An 18,842-nucleotide genomic window follows, 5' to 3' on the forward strand; every position below is an offset into this window, starting at 1 on the left:
TCTCTGTTTGTAACACCACGAAATGTATATTTCATACATATCGCAATATTAAATTCGACAAATATTGAAAAATGAGGTCGGGGTAAATCCAATAAAATTCCAAAAAGTGCAAGAACTTAAACCGCAGCTGAAAGAAAATAGACTCAAAAGAGCTAAAGAGTTTCTTGGCTTGGTCAAAAGTGGTGAACTGTCAACTTTGGTTTTCTCCGATGAGAAAACATTCGTTGTCCTGCAGTTTGTAAACAAACAAAATGATCGTGTTCACTTGCCAAAGAGGTCAGCTGAAAATGTGCACCTTCGGTTGGCCGCCAGAACTCAAGCGCCGATGGTGATGGTGTGGGCCGCCATAACAGCCGATGGTCGCTCTCCGCTCGTATTAATCGACCGTGGCATCAGAATAATTGCCGAATATTGTCTCAAAAATATTCTGGAGGGTGTATTAAAGCTTAAGGCACTCAAACATTTTGGCTGCAGACTTTGGACATTCCAACAGGGCTCAGCACCATCGCTCTCAGCACGCGCCACCCAAAAATGTTTACAAAATGAGGTTCTTCGATTCATTTCCAGCACGCAATGGCCACCAAAATATCTGGATACCAATCCGCTGGACTATTGTGTCTGGAGTATTTTGGAAAGCAAGGTTGGCACTAAAAATACCAAAGTGTCGATCACCTCAAGCAAGCGCTTCGCCGGGAATTGGGCCAAATTCCGCAGAGCAACATTCGGGCAGCATGTGACGGTTTCATTGGCCGGTTGAAGGACATAATTCGTGCCAAAGGTGACTAATTCGAACAAATCTGAACTTATTGTAAAATTTGACATTTATTGCTTTCATTCAAAAAAAAAAAAAAAAAAAAAATGTAAAAATTATGGCGTTTGACTTTGTTACAGTTTTTTTTATCTCACCCTGTATATTCCGTATTTTCTTGATTTTAAAAGCATTTTCAACGGTTTTTTTTTCTAAATATTTGCAAATCCTTTTTTTCCAAAATATTTTATTTTAAAAGGGCGGACTTGTATATTCCATTTTCATACGTGCTCTAACATAGACCAAAATATTGGAATGTACTAATTATACCCTACAACACTATGTGTTGGAGGTATTATAAGTTTGATTGGGATAAACAGCCTCGAAATATTGGTTTCCCACATAGGAAAGTATATATGGATCATCCTAGCTCGCCGAGCCGAGTCGATCTAGGTATGTATGTCCGTCCGTCCGTCTGACCGTCTGCCCATGTTAATTTGTAATCAAGCTACAGGTCGCAATTATGGAACGATCTTCGCGAAATTGAAAATGGAGGTGGGGTTATGGTCAGAATAGAACCCAATTGTTTTTGGAGATGATTGCGCAATATTTAGGGGTTGAAATGGACCAAAAACAGAAAATTTTCATGATTTTGCAGTTGCTCTATAAGCCACAATTATGAACCAATCGACGTGGAAATTTACATGGAGTTAGAGTTTAGGACTGGGCAGAAGCCTACTAAATTGGGCGACCATCGGACAATATTTAGCGGGTAAAATAGACCCTAACTTTTATGTAAGTAATAGGAAATTTTCCACTAAACCGCGAATATTTTTAACCACAGCCATATCACAAATACATTAAAAGGTCACTTCTGACCATTTAAGTGATGCTGATAGCCAAGAAATCGAATATATAGCAAAATATTTACAATATATATATACAAGAATAGATCTTATTTATTCTGTAATAAGTCAAGAACCGCTAGGCCGATTTTCACAATTCCCATCAATTCGGAATTGTCTCTTACCAGAAAAGGATAAAATCTAAGAGACTCGCGGAAAAATATAGCAAGAAAAAATTTAATATCTTTTGTTCCATTTTTTTCAATTTTTGTCATATTTTTTATCGCGTGCGATTTTTTCAATTTGACTTCCAATTTTGAATTGTAAATGTTTAATTAATTTTGCACTGTGCAACACTACGTTTTGAGGGGATTATATGCATGTCGCAATTATCGTCCGATCATCACGAAATTTTGTATGGCGGTAGGTTAGGGCCAGAATTAAAGCCTATTGTTCTTAAGATGTGCATTTAAGGGTTTCAAATGGACTAAAAAAATAAAACTTTTCTAATTTTGTCGTCGCTGTATAGACCACAATTAAAAACTAATCGACACGGAATTTTGCATCAGACAGGGGCATTATTTTTAATATTATTTCAAATACGAAATCTTCCACAATGGACTTGGACATAAGGGATTTCGAACCAATTGTAGTGTTGTAGGGTATCACATGGTCGGCCCCGCACGACTACAGCCTTTGCTTACTTGTTTTAATTAAAATTGGCCATTTTTTCCATTCAAAACCGTGGACCGATATATTAAATATTCACATTGGGTCTAATGTCGATAAAAGTAATTTGTTGAGCAAAATTAAGAGAAACATTTTGCTTGATATCGTTACTCAGGCCAAAAACCAAGATTCAAATGGACCAAAGACATATATAGGCATGGAAAACATTAAATGGTCATTCAGATCAACAGAAACGTAACCTCAAAATATAGTGGTGTAGGGAATCACATGGTCGGCCCAATCCGACTATAGTATTTGTTTACTTCATTTCCTTCGTCAGCTGTTCAATTGTTTCTTAAATTTTTATTCCATTTATTTTATTGAATGTCATAAAATTGCTCACATTAAGAAACAAGTAGCACTTGCTTTCAGAACTAATTACCCGCAGTTAGTTCTGCAATGTCGATGGAGCAATTTGAACGAAATGTACTATAACTGATGAACTTATAATGGGCACACACTTAGCTGTTGGGTGGCATGCGTGATTCTCAAATATTTTTGTTTTTAAGTCCAGTTGTTAATTTAAAATAGTATAAGTCAACAACTTATATTACTATTAATTCGATGAAGAATATATCAAAATGAAAACAGGGACAGGAGAACTTTCGAAACTAGTGCTGATGTTTCTGTTATACACTTTTGTATAACAGATACAAACTTTTAAGCCGTCTGTATTGTTATATAGGAATATTGAATTGTTTGGTGAACAAAAATGTGATATAGACTTTAGTTAATCAAATTTTTGACATATTGCTGGGGAGGAGCAGAAAAAATGGCTTAATACTTTCCATTCTTGACTACATACATATATATACAAGATATTTTGTAGGCACATATAATTTGTTGTGAGAAGTTGCAGATATATCGGAAAACCATATTAAATTTTATAAGAGTTTTTATTAATCAAAATGGCCACTCTTCGTGGGGGAAGCACCTTAAAAATCGGATCTCAAATTCACACTAGGATTTGAGCTGGTACAAATAATAATATATGGGAAATTTTAAATTTGAAAAAATCTCTATATTTTTTAGAATGTTATAATAGTTATATGTCGAATACCCCCGCAGCTTTTTATAAGGTAAACCATTTTCTTTAAAATGTTGACCTTTTTGAGGTCAAAACAAGTAAAAAAGCTGTAAGTTCCAGCAGGCCCAACTTTGAATACCCTCCACCATTTGGAACGAATTTGGAAATTCTCAAAAAATTAAAATCCATTAAAATCTTAAAAATACCGAATGTAGCTGTTATATTAGGGTCTATACGACGACGTGGACCTGCATAGGCAACTTTTGTCATAAGCCTGCACAGACAATTTTCTGGCATAAGCTGAAGTATCCATTACGAACTTCAAATACAAAATTTGAAATAATTCCGGTAAATAATGTCGCTAAAATCATCAAAATACCGAATATCGGGAGGTACCGTTATATGGGGGCTATACGAAGATGTGGACCTACATGGCTCATTTTCAATACCAAAAGTCCTGCAGACATAATACACATTTGAGTAAATTTTTATCAACTTACTTCATTTCGTTCGGAAGTTAGAGTGATTTCCACAGACAGACAGACAGACAGACAGACAGATAGACAGACAAACATTGTTAAATCGACATGGAGTTTTATGCTGATTAAGAATATATATACTTTGTGGGGTCTAAAATGTATATTTCGAACTGTAAGAAACGGAATAACAAACTTAATATACTCTCCATACTATGGTAGAGGGTATTAAAACGGGGATTGAAATACCGAATATCTTTAGGAACCGTTATATTGGGGGTTGTACGAAGACGTGGACCTGCACAGACAATCTCCTGCCATAGGCTGTATCATCTATTACGAACTTCAAATACCAAATTTGAAAAAATTCCGATGAATAATGTCGCTAAAATCAACAAAGTATCGAATATCAACAAAGTATCGAATATCGGGAGGTACCGTTATATGAGGGCTATACGAAGACGGGGATCGGCACAGACAATTTTCTTTCTTAGGCTGTAGTATCCATTTCAAACTTCAAATACCAATTTGAAACAATTTCGATGAATGTTGTCGCTAAAATCACCAAAATACCGAATATCGGGAGGCACTGTTATATGGGGGCTATACCAAAACGTGGACCTACATGCCCCATTTCCAATACCAAAAGTCCTGTAAACATAATATATATTTGAGTAAAATTGTATCAATCTACTTCAATACGATCAGAAGCTAGAGTGATTTCCACAGATCGCTAAATCGACATAGAATCTTATGCTGATCAAGAATATATATACTCTGTGGGGTATAAATTGTATGTTTCGAGGTGTTACAAACGGAATGACAAACTTAATATACCCTTCATACTATGGTGGAGGGTATAAGAGGTGGGCGTATTTGACCGGGCTCATTCTATGTTTAATGGAAATAGCACAGTGTACCAAATAACGATGAAAGGCTAGATCGACAACAGAACGTCCCAAAGCCCATGTTGTTCAAAGACACGTAGGATCTAAAACCGTTTTTCAATTTGGTCACATGTTGGTCGTGACAACAGTCAAATGGATGCAGCTTATTATCAGCCGTCTGGCTATTGTCAGCCATCCACTTCTCAGATCCAATCTAAATATCTAATAGTTTTTAATTTTTTTTAATAAATGCAAACTTTTTACTGAAGCTAAATAGAGATCTTAAGACATTTTTATGTATTTAATATACGAAATTCAACTATGTGTTATTATAACGAGCATCAATTGTGACATATCTTACTTCAATATCGTAACGAAGAAACTACTTTCATTTTACAACATTCACTTGCATTCATATATATTCATTTTTTTCGACACACGTATATACATTAAAGAAGACACTACTGTGTAAAATTGATTAGTTTTAGTTGCTTTTGTTGTTGTTACAATGCTGAGAACGATGTTATTTAATTGATTGAATTATTGACAATGACGGTCTGCAACATTTTCAGTAGCAACGACATTGCAAATTTTTGCAGAACCAACATGATTTATTGGACAATTAGATGTTTTCAATTCTTTCATTCCCTTTAAAATCGTTGTCAAGTCTACTTTATTGGAGAATCAAAAACACAGAACGGAGCGGAAAATACCATTATACACTACATATAATGTACTATTCGTTGATAACTAAATCGGCTAAGTTGGGCAAAATGAACACTTATTTTTTTTTTTTTTTCATGAAAACAGTATTGAAAATGTTTAACTACTACTAGATGAAATTATATGAACACTATCCTAAAAATATCCTATATTGAAATTATTTGAAGGGAATGTAATAATAATGGGAAATTACAATCAGGCTAGGAAAGGTTGGGCACATTTTCTTACTTGATCGTGCATCGCTTCTAACGTATATTAGTAATATGTTTTACTCACTGAGAGTTTCAACTGCCGTATTTGATCAATAGAAAGGAAATGTGAACTAAATTCGTCTGTTTTTATCTTTAAATGTTTTGAATTGATACAGAGTGTTATGTTATTTGGGGGCCATACCAAAACGGGAATCTATATAGACAATTGTATACTTCAAGGATTGTAATCTATTTGCGAGTCTTAAATACCAAATTTGACATGATTTTGTGGGTAAATGTGACCAGGATTATAGAAATACCTAATATCGGTCTACACCGTTGTCTAATATGGACAATGATTAGACACCGGTTGTAGAACCCATTATCAATCGTCGAAATTCCGAACATCCAAAGGTACCGTTATATACGAAAATGTGGACCTACATAACCAATGTTCTGTTACCGAAGCTGGCACCCGTCTCAAAAAACAAATACCATTTATTGGACGAACCTGTAGAAAAATGTGGCAAAAATCACAAGAATATCGGGAGGTACCCTTACTCGGGGGCTGTACGAAAACACATATATACAATGCATCGTCCCTGGAGCTAGAACACATTATGAACTACAAATACAAATTTTTAGGCAAATTGGGTGAAAAATGTGTTAAAAACCATCAAAATAGCGAATATCCGGAAGTACCGGTATATGGGGCTAAACAAAAACGTGGATCTACCCATACAATGTTTCGCCACAGGAGCTAGAACCAATATATACAATAGTTTAACGGATTGGTATCCGGAGATTTTGGTGGCCATTGTGTGCTGGAAATGAAACGAGAAACCTCATTTTGTACCCATTCTTGGGTGACGCGAGTTACCTACAGCCACCAATAAACAACATTATTATTAAGTTCATTATTTTCAACCACAACCTCATTTATTAATAACATCATTATTATTAACACCATTATTATTAACATCATTATTATTGACATCATTATTATTAATATCATTATTATTAACATCATTATTAGTTACAACATTGTCATAAGCACCAAAGAGCTAACACCAATATTGTTGACATTATTTCGTCAGCAATAATTCTCCACTTCAACATCACAATAACAACACTAGTAATAAAACTACGACGGAAATAACCCAAAAAGAAATGTTTACTTTTACTGTACCCAATACAAATTTTTAGCTTAAGTATTTTTCTTGATAGCTCTAGATTTTATGTTTCTTTGTTCTTTGTTAACTCTAAGAAAAATCAATAATTGTAAAATCACTTAAATATAAGAATTTTTTGAATAAAGCATCAGTTGTATTTGGCATCTAAAACAGAATAATTCTTGTTTTCTGATTTTTCGGCGGTACGGAAGTTAACTGGCGCAGTCGTACGGCCATTGTTGGTGCGGTCTTTCTCAAGTGAAAAAATATAATTAAATAAATGTATCCTTAAAACAGAAAAAAAAAACCAAAAAAAAAAAAAAAAAAAAAAAAACAGTGACAAGTTAATTGTGGAAAAAACAGTGAACTATCCTTTAAAGGACATAAAAAAATTTTTTTTTGAGAAAAATTTGGTGAAGAAAAAATATATTAAATTAATTAGGCTTGACGGTATATCAAGTAATCCTTAAGGAGAAAAATCGTGCGCCAACAATCGGAAAAAAAAGAACCTACGTCCGTACAACCGAGAAAATCAAGTGCCAATACAATATAGTATTTTGTTGAAGGAATATCAACAATTTACTATAAGAAGAGAAGGAATATCTCTTAAATAAAAATATATATTTAAAATCAAAAATAATATTTTGTTGACGGAATATCAACAAACATAACCATCCAGAGAGAATTAATATCTTTTTGGTTGGAATAAATATTTAATAAAAATTGTTGAAGGAATATCAACAAATTATATCTTAAATAAAAAATATATATAAATTCATAAATAATATTTTGTTGAAGGAATATCAACAAATATTACCATCCGGAGAGAATGAATATCTTTTTGGTTGGAATAAATATTTAATAAAAATTGTTGAAGGAATATCAACAAATATTACCATCCGGAGAGAATGAATATCTTTTTGGTTGGAATAAATATTTAATGAAAATCGTTGAAGGAATATCAACAAATAATACGGTCATAGTGGATCAGATCAGATAAAACAAGGAAAAAACCAACTAACAAAAACAAATAACAATACAGTGAAGATCAAAAAAAAAAAAGGAAAATCAACTAAAAATAACAATTAAAAAGTTAATAACATATAACAATAACAACAACCGTAACAAAAAACAAGCAACAATTAAAACAACAAACAACAACTACAAGTGAAGAACAAGAAATAGTCCTGAAGCAGTCCATATCTACAAGCAACTTATACAGGTCTCATCGGAGGAAAGAAGCAGATAAAAACCTTGGAAATCAACAATGAAATTATTTATTATGATAATACTAGGGTAATTATTTTAAGAAAATTATAATATTTATCACTATTATATTACTTTATAAAATATAAAAAACAGAAATAAGCAAAGAAATATTTCAATTATAAAGAAAAAGGCTAATCAAAATATCTCAAATCAATAAAAAGGGTAATTATATTAAATGCGAAGACTAAGACCAAGACCATATTCTATTCGATACTTAACTGCAATACCGGAACAACAAGAAATGACTACCGTTAATGACATTAGTGCCCCTCAGGCGCTACAATCTCAACAACCGTCACAATCCTCTCAAGCATACGAAACATTAAAAATTCCAGATGCCGTAAAAGATTTACCAACATTTAATGGAAATCCAAGGCAACTAAATGATTTTTTAGAAAACGTTGAAGAGATTTTAAGAATATTAGCGAATATCGATGGTTCTAACCAAGCAACAGTAGTGCTTAGAGCCATCAGAAACAAAATAGTGGGAGAAGCTAATGAAGTACTTAATTCATCCGGTACTCCGTTAGTTTGGGAGGTAATTAAAGCGAATCTAATACTTAAATATTCGGATAAAAGGAGTGAAACCTCCCTTGTGCGTGAACTCCACAATTTACGACAAACTAATCAGACTGTGCAAGAATTTTATGGTTCAGTTATAGAGCTACAGGCAGCAATAAATAATAATATATCAATTCATGAAACTAACAAACATGTCATAAACTCGAGGCGCGAATTTAACGCTAAAATGTGCTTAGATGCATTCTTAATAGGCCTCCGAGAACCCCTTGGCTCAATGATTAGGTCTATGAGACCCGATTCATTAGATGAAGCATTAACATTCTGCATTCAGGAACAAAATATACAATATTCAAGAAGACTAACTTACAACCAACCATTCTACCAACCAAGGTATAGACAGAATACACGGAATTATGCCCCTGCTCGTAATTACCAACCAAATATGAATAACACACATAGATTTACACACGGACAAATTCACCATTACGCACAAAACAATATAAATAGATTCCAAAACACGGTTAATACTCAGGGAAGAAATCAATATAATCCAATAACTAATGCATTTTCACAAAAGGGACCTCAAGCACCTAATGGAAATACCTTTTCTCACAATGGGTCCGGACAGAGCAAATTCAGCAACTTCAGGCAGCAACAGCTTACGACCAAACCCTTACCACCACCAGAACCAATGGATGTTAGTTCTGGTTATAGTCATTTAAGAAAACCTATGACTACACAAACGAGACAGACATCGTACCTAAACAACGTCAATGTGTCTCAAGCTTACCATAATGATCTAGACGGATATTACCACGGACAAACACATGACAATGACTTCGAACAAAACTACACTTATCATCAAAATGATGATAATGACATGAACGATCTAAAAGACCAACAAAATAATGGTATTAGAACGGAATACGAAAATGTAATAGTTGATAATGAAAATTTTCATATGAATGCCTACCCACACCAACGATACTTAGATATTAACAAACATGGACACACATTACCCTATATTAACATATCCTCCCCATTTGGTAGACCCCTGAAATTTTTAATAGATACTGGAGCATCGTCATCATTCATAAACCCAGAATTTGTAAATGACGAAGAGTGTATGACTTGCAAACCAATTACAATCACAACAATTTTAACTAAACACTCACTGGACAAAAAAAATTAAACTACCCTTATTTACGGAATTCAAACAAAAAGGAGATACAGAATTTTTTGTCTTCAAATTTCACAACTATTTCGATGGACTAATAGGATTGGACATATTAGATTTTCTCAAAGCTAAAATAGACCTAGGTAACAAAACTCTAGTAACAAGTCAAGCCATTATACCTATTCATCTCAAACCCAATTTTACTTCTGAGAAATTCATTATTCCAAGCTCTTCCAGAGTTGTTATTAATGTACCGGTAGACACACAAAATGGTAGCTTTTTTCTCCCAAGGACTTTTTTGGGTTCCGACCTCTTTATTTCAGAGGGACTGTATCATTCTAAAAAGTGGTACAGCCTTGTGGAAATAGTTAATACTTCTGGACATGATAAAATTGCATACATTGAACAACCAATAAAGACGACACCATACAACGACCAGAATTACATCGAAGTTAATAACTTCAGTTTAGAACACAACTGTATGAATGATAATCATGACATTTTAGATTCGATAAGGACCGGTCATCTTAATAAAGAGGAAAAACAAGCTTTGCTGAAGGTTTGCAAATGCTTTGAAGATGTGTTTTTCAAGGAGGGAGAACAATTGACATTCTCGAATCAAATCAAACACCAAATAAGGACAACTGACGACAAACCCATTTTTACAAAATCATACAGGTACCCTTACATACACAAAGAGGAAATACGCAAACAAATCGATAAAATGTTGCAACAAGGTGTAATTAGAAGAAGTTTTTCACCATGGAGTGCTCCTATATGGATCGTACCAAAAAAATTAGACTCGAGCAATATACAAAAATGGAGACTTGTTATAGATTATCGCAAATTAAACGAGAAAACTGTTTCTGATAAATATCCCATACCCAACATAACTGACATATTAGATAAATTGGGGAGAAGTCTCTACTTCACAACTTTAGATTTAGCTAGCGGTTTTCACCAGATCGAAATGCACCCAAAAGATATTGGTAAAACAGCATTTTCTGTCGATAGAGGTCACTATGAATTCGTAAGGATGCCTTTTGGATTAAAAAATGCTCCATCCACTTTCCAAAGGGTAATGGACAATGTATTAAATGACTTGATCGGGACAGTCTGCCTTGTATATTTAGATGACATAGTTATATATTCAACTTCCTTAGAGGAGCACATACAACACTTGAAAAAAGTACTCGGTAAATTACGTACAGCCAATCTTAAGATACAACTGGACAAATCAGAATTCCTAAAGAAAGAATGTTCTTTTCTCGGACATGTTATTTCCACTGATGGTATTAAACCCAACCCTGATAAAATTCATGCCATAAAAGCTTTCCCCGTACCAAAAACACAAAAACAAATAAAATCATTTTTAGGACTACTAGGTTATTACAGGAAATTTATTCAAGATTTCTCGAAATTAACGAAACCCCTCACAGAATGTCTTAAGAAAGGGAGAAAAATAATATTAAACGAGAGATATTTGAACACATTTGCTACTTGCAAAAATCTTTTAATGAACGACCCACTGCTCCAATATCCTGACTTTTCAAAACCATTTAATTTAACCACCGACGCTAGCGACTTTGCTTTAGGAGCAATACTTTCCCAAGGACCAATAGGTAGTGACAAGCCTATATGTTACGCAAGTCGTACATTATCGAATAGCGAAATAAATTACTCGACGATAGAAAAAGAATTACTTGCTATCGTATGGGCGACAAAATATTTCAGGCCATACCTTTTTGGAAGGAAATTTAAAATAATTACCGACCATAGGCCCCTTACATGGATCATGAGTCTAAAAGAACCAAATTCAAAATTAATCCGCTGGAGATTAAAACTAGAAGAATATGACTATGAAATTATCTACAAAAAAGGAAAATTAAATACTAACGCAGACGCACTAAGTCGTATTAAATTAGACAATCTATCTGTAAATGAACATGTCGATATAAACACTAATTCAGTTGATAACATCTCAAACCATGGTACACAAGGAACAACAATCCATTCCTCCGACGAAAATGTTGACGATGGAATACCGATATCAGAAAGACCAATTAACGAATTTAATATTCAAATTATATTTCAAACTCAAATCGGTGGCTCACCAATAACCTTAGAAACAATATTTAAAAATAAAATACGCAAGACTATACGTAGAGAAAAGTACGACGAACAAACATTGACTAACATTTTCCAAAATTATATAGCACCAAATAAAGTCTCTGCGCTTATGGCAGATGACGATACATTTAAATTAATTCAAAGCACCTACTCAAAATACTTTGCAAACAGCAAACTATTTAAGTTAGTACGATGCATGGACATTCTACAAGACATAAGAACCATTGATGAGCAAGACAAAATAATTAATGAATACCATATGAACCATAACCATAGAGGTATTCAAGAGACATATGCACACTTAAAACGAGAGTACTACTTCCCTTTCATGAAAAACAAAATACAAAATTGTATTAATCATTGTCATACATGCCAAACTTTAAAATATGACAGGAAACCACCAAAACCCAAATTTCAAAAACCTGAAATTCCCGAAAAACCACTGGATATTATCCACACAGATATCTATTGTATAAACAAGCGTAATATACTTACCATCATAGACAAATTTTCTAAATTTGCAGCCGCTTACTCTTTAGACTCTAGGAATAGCCTATCAATTCTGAAAAGTTTCAAACATTTCATAAGCCTACACGGCATACCCAAGAAAATTGTTTGTGATCAGGGCGCTGAATTTAATGCATCCATTATAAAAGATTTTTGTAAAATGCATCAGATAACCTTACATTATACATCATTTCATCAAAGTACAGGAAACTCTCCCGTAGAAAGATTACATTCAACCATTACCGAGACCTACAGAATAGTTTACGAAAAGTATAAGTCATCAGAAATACCACTAAATCACGACGAAATACTATCAGAAGTCATTTTTACCTATAACAACGCAATCCATAGTGCTACAAAATTAACCCCATTTGAACTCTTCTATGGTAGGACTTATAACTTCGAAAAGACATTAAGCTATAACTCTGAACATGACTACTTAAATAGACTACAAGAATTTCAAAATGACTTACACAAAATTATTAAAGATAAATTATCCATGGACACTGACAAACGTATAAAAAAACTAAACGCAAATAGGGAAGAACCAGAAGATTTAACTAAAAACCAGACAATATACAGAAGGGAATCAGGGAGGAACAAAATGACCCCTCGCTTCTCAAAGAGGGTAGTCAAGGAAAACAAGAAAGTGACGCTGATAACGTCAAATAACCAAAAACTACATAAAGCCAAAATTAAAAGAAAACGTCTTACATAAACTGACTTCTATTTGTCTTTTAGGTTCGTACCTGTACAATCCGACGTCACAATAACAAACATAACGCAGACTCAGGGACTTATACCACTACAACTAGGCGATGCTAAATTAATCACAGACTTTCAACATCTAATCCATGTTATTAACCTTAAAACATATAACGACAATATTAACACTATAAAGCAAACTTTGGATCGAATAGAGGAGACAAGATTTACAGCATCACAACTTAGAACTACGAAACTGAAACTGAATAATCTCTCAGCCAAATTGGATATATTAACCCCAAATTATAGGAAAAAACGGGGACTTGTAAATGCCTTAGGATCAGCAATCAAATTCATAACGGGAAATATGGACTACAAAGATGCAGAAGAACTAAATAAAAACATTGACAATTTAACTAGAGGAAATACCCAAATAAAAACAACGCTTAAAAACCAACTGATGTTAAATAACAAAATGATAACAAGATTCGAAAACATTACCAATCACATAAATGAAGAACAAAACCTAATAGAACGTTCTATAATGATGATTCAAAACCAGACAAGAAATGCCATAAACCCCTCGGTTAATGCAATAATCCAAATGCAAAATTTACTTCAAATCAGTTTTAACATAGATATACTTACCGACCATCTTAATGATATCGCAGAATCAGTAGTATTAGCAAGGCTTAACACCGTCCCAAAATTAATATTAACTACTGACGAACTGAATGAAATACACAACATACTTAACAATGCAACGGACATTATATCACCAGAACATATATATGAATTACTACAACTGACAGCATATTATAACGACACAAACATAATATTTGACATACAAATTCCTATAATTTCTAATGAACTATTTAAATTATTACACATAATCAAAACCCCCATAAATAACACCTTAGAAATAATAACCGGTGAATACGCTTTAATAAACAATGATAACCTTTATCTTTTCGACAACCGATGCAAACAAATAGAACAAAAATTTTACTGCAACTATGAAACTCAATACGAAAGAAATAGAGATTGCCTAAAATCAATTTTGCTTAGAGAAGAAACGGTGGCATGTCACCTTAGAGACATAGGATTAACTACGGACATAATATATCCAGAACCAAATTACCTAGTGCTTATAAACCCTCCAATAGGAAACATAACCACAGTATGTAACAACGTAACTAAGAGTCTACCAATCAAGTCTTCCTCTGTTATTAATTTTAATGAATGCAAAATCTTATTTAATAATGTCTGGTATACAGATAAACCGAATATTCACCAAGAAAACATTAGCACAATAACCTTCCAAACTAGCTTCTCAAACAATATTACAACACTCTCCATAAGAGACGAACTAACATTACCCAAATTAGATCAATACAGATTCCAAAATAAAGCAAATATCGAATTTCTTCAAACAGACTCTGACAATTACAAAACAATTTCTTATTCCGCATTTGGTATAATTAGTTCTATAATCATAATATTATCAATAATATTAGTAATAAGAAAGCCTATAAAATTAATCTACTCCATAACCCACAACAACAATGAAGTTCTGGCTACAAATGATCCGAAGCCCCTTTGGCCCTCACTTCATTCTGGAGAGGGAGGAGTTACCTACAGCCACCAATAAACAACATTATTATTAAGTTCATTATTTTCAACCACAACCTCATTTATTAATAACATCATTATTATTAACACCATTATTATTAACATCATTATTATTAACATCATTATTATTAATATCATTATTATTAACATCATTATTAGTTACAACATTGTCATAAGCACCAAAGAGCTAACACCAATATTGTTGACATTATTTCGTCAGCAATAATTCTCCACTTCAACATCACAATAACAACACTAGTAATAAAACTACGACGGAAATAACCCAAAAAGAAATGTTTACTTTTACTGTACCCAATACAAATTTTTAGCTTAAGTATTTTTCTTGATAGCTCTAGATTTTATGTTTCTTTGTTCTTTGTTAACTCTAAGAAAAATCAATAATTGTAAAATCACTTAAATATAAGAATTTTTTGAATAAAGCATCAGTTGTATTTGGCATCTAAAACAGAATAATTCTTGTTTTCTGATTTTTCGGCGGTACGGAAGTTAACTCGCGTGCTGATTGCGATGGTGCTGAGTCCTGTTGGAATATCCAAGGTCTGCGGCCAAAATGTTTGCGTGTCCAAGGCTTGAATACACCCTCCAGAATATTTTCGCGATAATATTCGGCATTTATTCTGATATAACGGTCGATTAATACGAGCAGAGAGCGACCATCGGCTGTTATGGTGGCCCACACCATCACCATGGCCGGTGCTTGAGTTATGGTGGCCAACCGAAGGTGCACATTTTCAGCTGACCTCTTTGGCAAGTAAACACGATCATTTGGTTTATTTACAAACTTCTGGACAACGAATGTTTTCTCATCGGAGAAAACCAAATTCTGCAGTTCACCACTTTCGGCCATGCGAAGCAACTCTTTAGCTCTTTTGGGTCCATTTTCTTTATGTTGGGGTGTAATTTCTTGCACTTTTTAGAATTTCAATGGCTTTACCCCGACCTCATTTTTCAATATTTGCCAAATAGAATTTTGCGATATGTTCAGCTCACGATCCATTTTTCGGCCACTGAGACGCGGGTTTCGTTCAAGTCGCTCATTTACTTTTCGAAGTATTCCTGCTGAGGTTGCTGTTTTCTTCCGTGCACTTCCTTGACGTCGGACTACGCTACCAGTATCAGTGTAACGAGCGATGGTACGAGACACAAAGGATTTATTCACATTTAAATGCTGGAGTGCTCTAACAATAGCCACTTGTGGTTTTCCAGCCAAATATAAAGAAATAACACTTGAATTCCATCACGAATAATTTTTTTTCTGGAAAATTCTCACAAAAATGCTTTTGTACGCTTGCAAACAATATAATGAGCTGTCACTGGAATAGTTTTAACAGCTGTGGGACGAGTGCCTTAGAAATGACAACAGTCTGAAATTGGTTGCAATTTCTTCATCTCACGCTGTATTTAGAGGTGTTACAAACGGAATGACAAACTTAATATATCCTCCTTTCCAATATTTCCAACCAAGTCGGCTGAAGTTTGTAATTTCGGGTACACAGTTGGAAGGTTAACTCCTTACAAAAAAATATATATATTTAATAAAGTCATATTTGTTTAACGGTACCTCCAGATTTTCTATAATTTTAACGTTTCTACTATTTGGTGTATATCTTACAGTAAAGTACCTACCAGTTGGAAGTATTTTCTAGGCTTCGGACGAATTTTTCATAATTTGAAAAAGCCCTCATGATGATATCCCACAACAATTTCCAACCAAATTAGTTATATCTAGTTGCTGAATGTTCACCTTACCTTTGGCGTATGGACACTGATTAATTATACGTGTCTTTAAGGTCCTGGTCATATTTTTCGGTCGAATTGGATATAATTTGATATTATAAAATCTAAGGGGTCGGAAAGCAAGCTCACAAAAAGTAAACGTGGACCAAGAATTCCGAATAGCCTGCCACTTTTGGGCTTTGTTAAAGATATTAGCCACATTTTCGACTGAATGGAGAACAATTCAGTAATTTTTTACAGGGTTCGACACATGACCCAACCCCATGAATAGGTATTCAAATATTCAGTTCGACATCCTTTACTTGTTTCGCCCTATATGAATGTATCTGAGATTTTCTGCCCAAAAAATAGTTATGAAATGTTTTAAAGCTTAAAATTGTAACCCCCTTTTGTATGTTTGATTGCAGTAGAAATAAAAAATGCATATACTTTAATTTCATTTTATTTTTACTAATAACTCGAATTCTTACTTTTCAGAACTAAAAGCATATCGTTGGGTCAAGGACAAGGGCCACGTGCGGAAAAGATGATAATCGATGCCAATCGTCATGGACACTGGGTGGTTTTGCAAAATTGTCACGTAGCTGTCAGTTGGATGGGTGAATTGGAGCGCATTTGCAATGACAGTACACTGGCCGAATCAGCCCATCCAGATTATCGTCTATGGTGTACCTCTTATCCGAGCTCTGTATTCCCCGTGTCAGTGTTACAGAATTCGGTGAAGATGACAAACGAGCCGCCAAAAGGCCTCAGGGCCAATATGCAGAGATCATTTAATTCGGATCCTTTGGTGCGCGATAAATTCTTTAGCAATGCATTTGTCCACGTCGAAACAGCCAATAAAAGTTGGTTGCGTGGCGTGTTCGCATTGGTCTTCTTTCATGCTGTTGTCCAAGAACGTCGTGAATTCGGGCCACTTGGTTGGAATATACCATACGAATTTAGTGAAGCGGATTTAAAGTAAGTTTCCCTTGTCAGTCTCATCTCCAACTCCATTTCTTTCATACAATGGTTTCAATGTCAATGTGTGTGTGTGTGTTTCCCATAATGGCCCAACAGACCAAAAATAAATTAAACTACAAAACATCTGGTGAACAATTTTATAATGATTACTATTTTTTTATAATGTTGTTTAAGCAACTTTTAAAAATTCTATACTTTGTTAAGAAATTTGATTTGATTTTTTGCTAAAAGTGTCAGCGGTTAATAATTTTCACTTTTATTTCTATACCCTCAACTTGCGGGCATTTGAAACGTCCAAAACGTGTATCATCGAAATAACGGTTTTAGACCACAGGTCTATTTGGACCAAGCCCATTACAGGACATTTGGAGTCAATCTAGCGGGGTTCGTCCGACTGACTGGCTCTTGCGCACGATAACTCTCTAAAGGAGTATTCGATTTGGCCCGAACTTGGTACATCGTAATGTAAATGTCAAACATAGATCGAGTTTGGAGGTGTGCAATCTCGGTTGACTCCTTCTGGTATCTTACCCACAAAAAATCAAAATTTTCTAAGAAAATAATTTACCCTCCAAAAAAAGAAAGATTCAACCGATTTTGGCTTATCTTGGCAAATCTCAATATTTATACCCTACAACACTTTGTGTTGGGGGTATTATAAGTTTGCTTGGGCCAAAAATTATGTAACACCACGAAATATTGATTTCCCACATAGGAAAGTATATATGGATCTTCCTATCTCGCCGAGCTGAGTCGATCTAGCTATGTACATATGTCCGTCCGTCCGTCTGTCCATGTTAATTTGTAATCACTCTACAGGTCACAATTATGGCCCGATCCTCACGAAATTGAAAATGGAGGTGGGGTTAAGGTCAGAATAGAACCCTATTTATTTTGGAGATGATTGCATAATATTTAGGGGTTGAAATGAACCAAAAACTTAAAAAATTCCTGATTTTCGTCGCAATTATAGTCCGATCGAAGCGGAAGTTAGCATGTGGCTAGAGCTCAGGGCTCTGATTTTGCACTTGCTCTACAGGTCGCAATTATAGACCAATCGACGCGGAATTTCGCATGTAGCTAGAGTTTAGGGCGGGGAAGAAGCCTACCCATTTGGGTGGTCATCGGATAATATTTAGCGGGTAAAATAGACCATATCTTTTTTGTTGAAAAAATTCAAAATTTTTCATTAAACCGCGAATATTTTAAATCCCGGCGAAATCACAAAGCCATGACAAGGTTACTCCTGATCTTTACATTGATGTTAACATCCAACAAAACGGATATATAGCAATATGTGCGATATATATGTTTATCAAAGAAGATATGCTTGAAAAATCTCTTATATGTCGAGAACGGCTGAACTGATTTCGACAGTTCT

General features: G+C 34.3%; 1 protein-coding gene across 1 annotated transcript in view; it reads left to right on the plus strand.

Moving 5' to 3' along the window:
* Positions 1-18,842, plus strand: part of LOC101896759 (dynein axonemal heavy chain 3) — a 204,434-nt gene that overhangs the window by 173,376 nt on the left and 12,216 nt on the right. The window contains exon 57 of the mRNA XM_059124418.1: positions 16,976-17,458. Within this exon, the coding sequence (XP_058980401.1) occupies positions 16,976-17,458 (483 nt within the window). The remainder of the gene's footprint in view (positions 1-16,975; positions 17,459-18,842) is intronic.

The sequence above is a fragment of the Musca domestica genome, unplaced genomic scaffold (genome assembly GCF_030504385.1).
Source record: "Musca domestica strain aabys unplaced genomic scaffold, Musca_domestica.polishedcontigs.V.1.1 29, whole genome shotgun sequence".
Lineage (NCBI taxonomy): Eukaryota > Metazoa > Arthropoda > Insecta > Diptera > Muscidae > Musca > Musca domestica.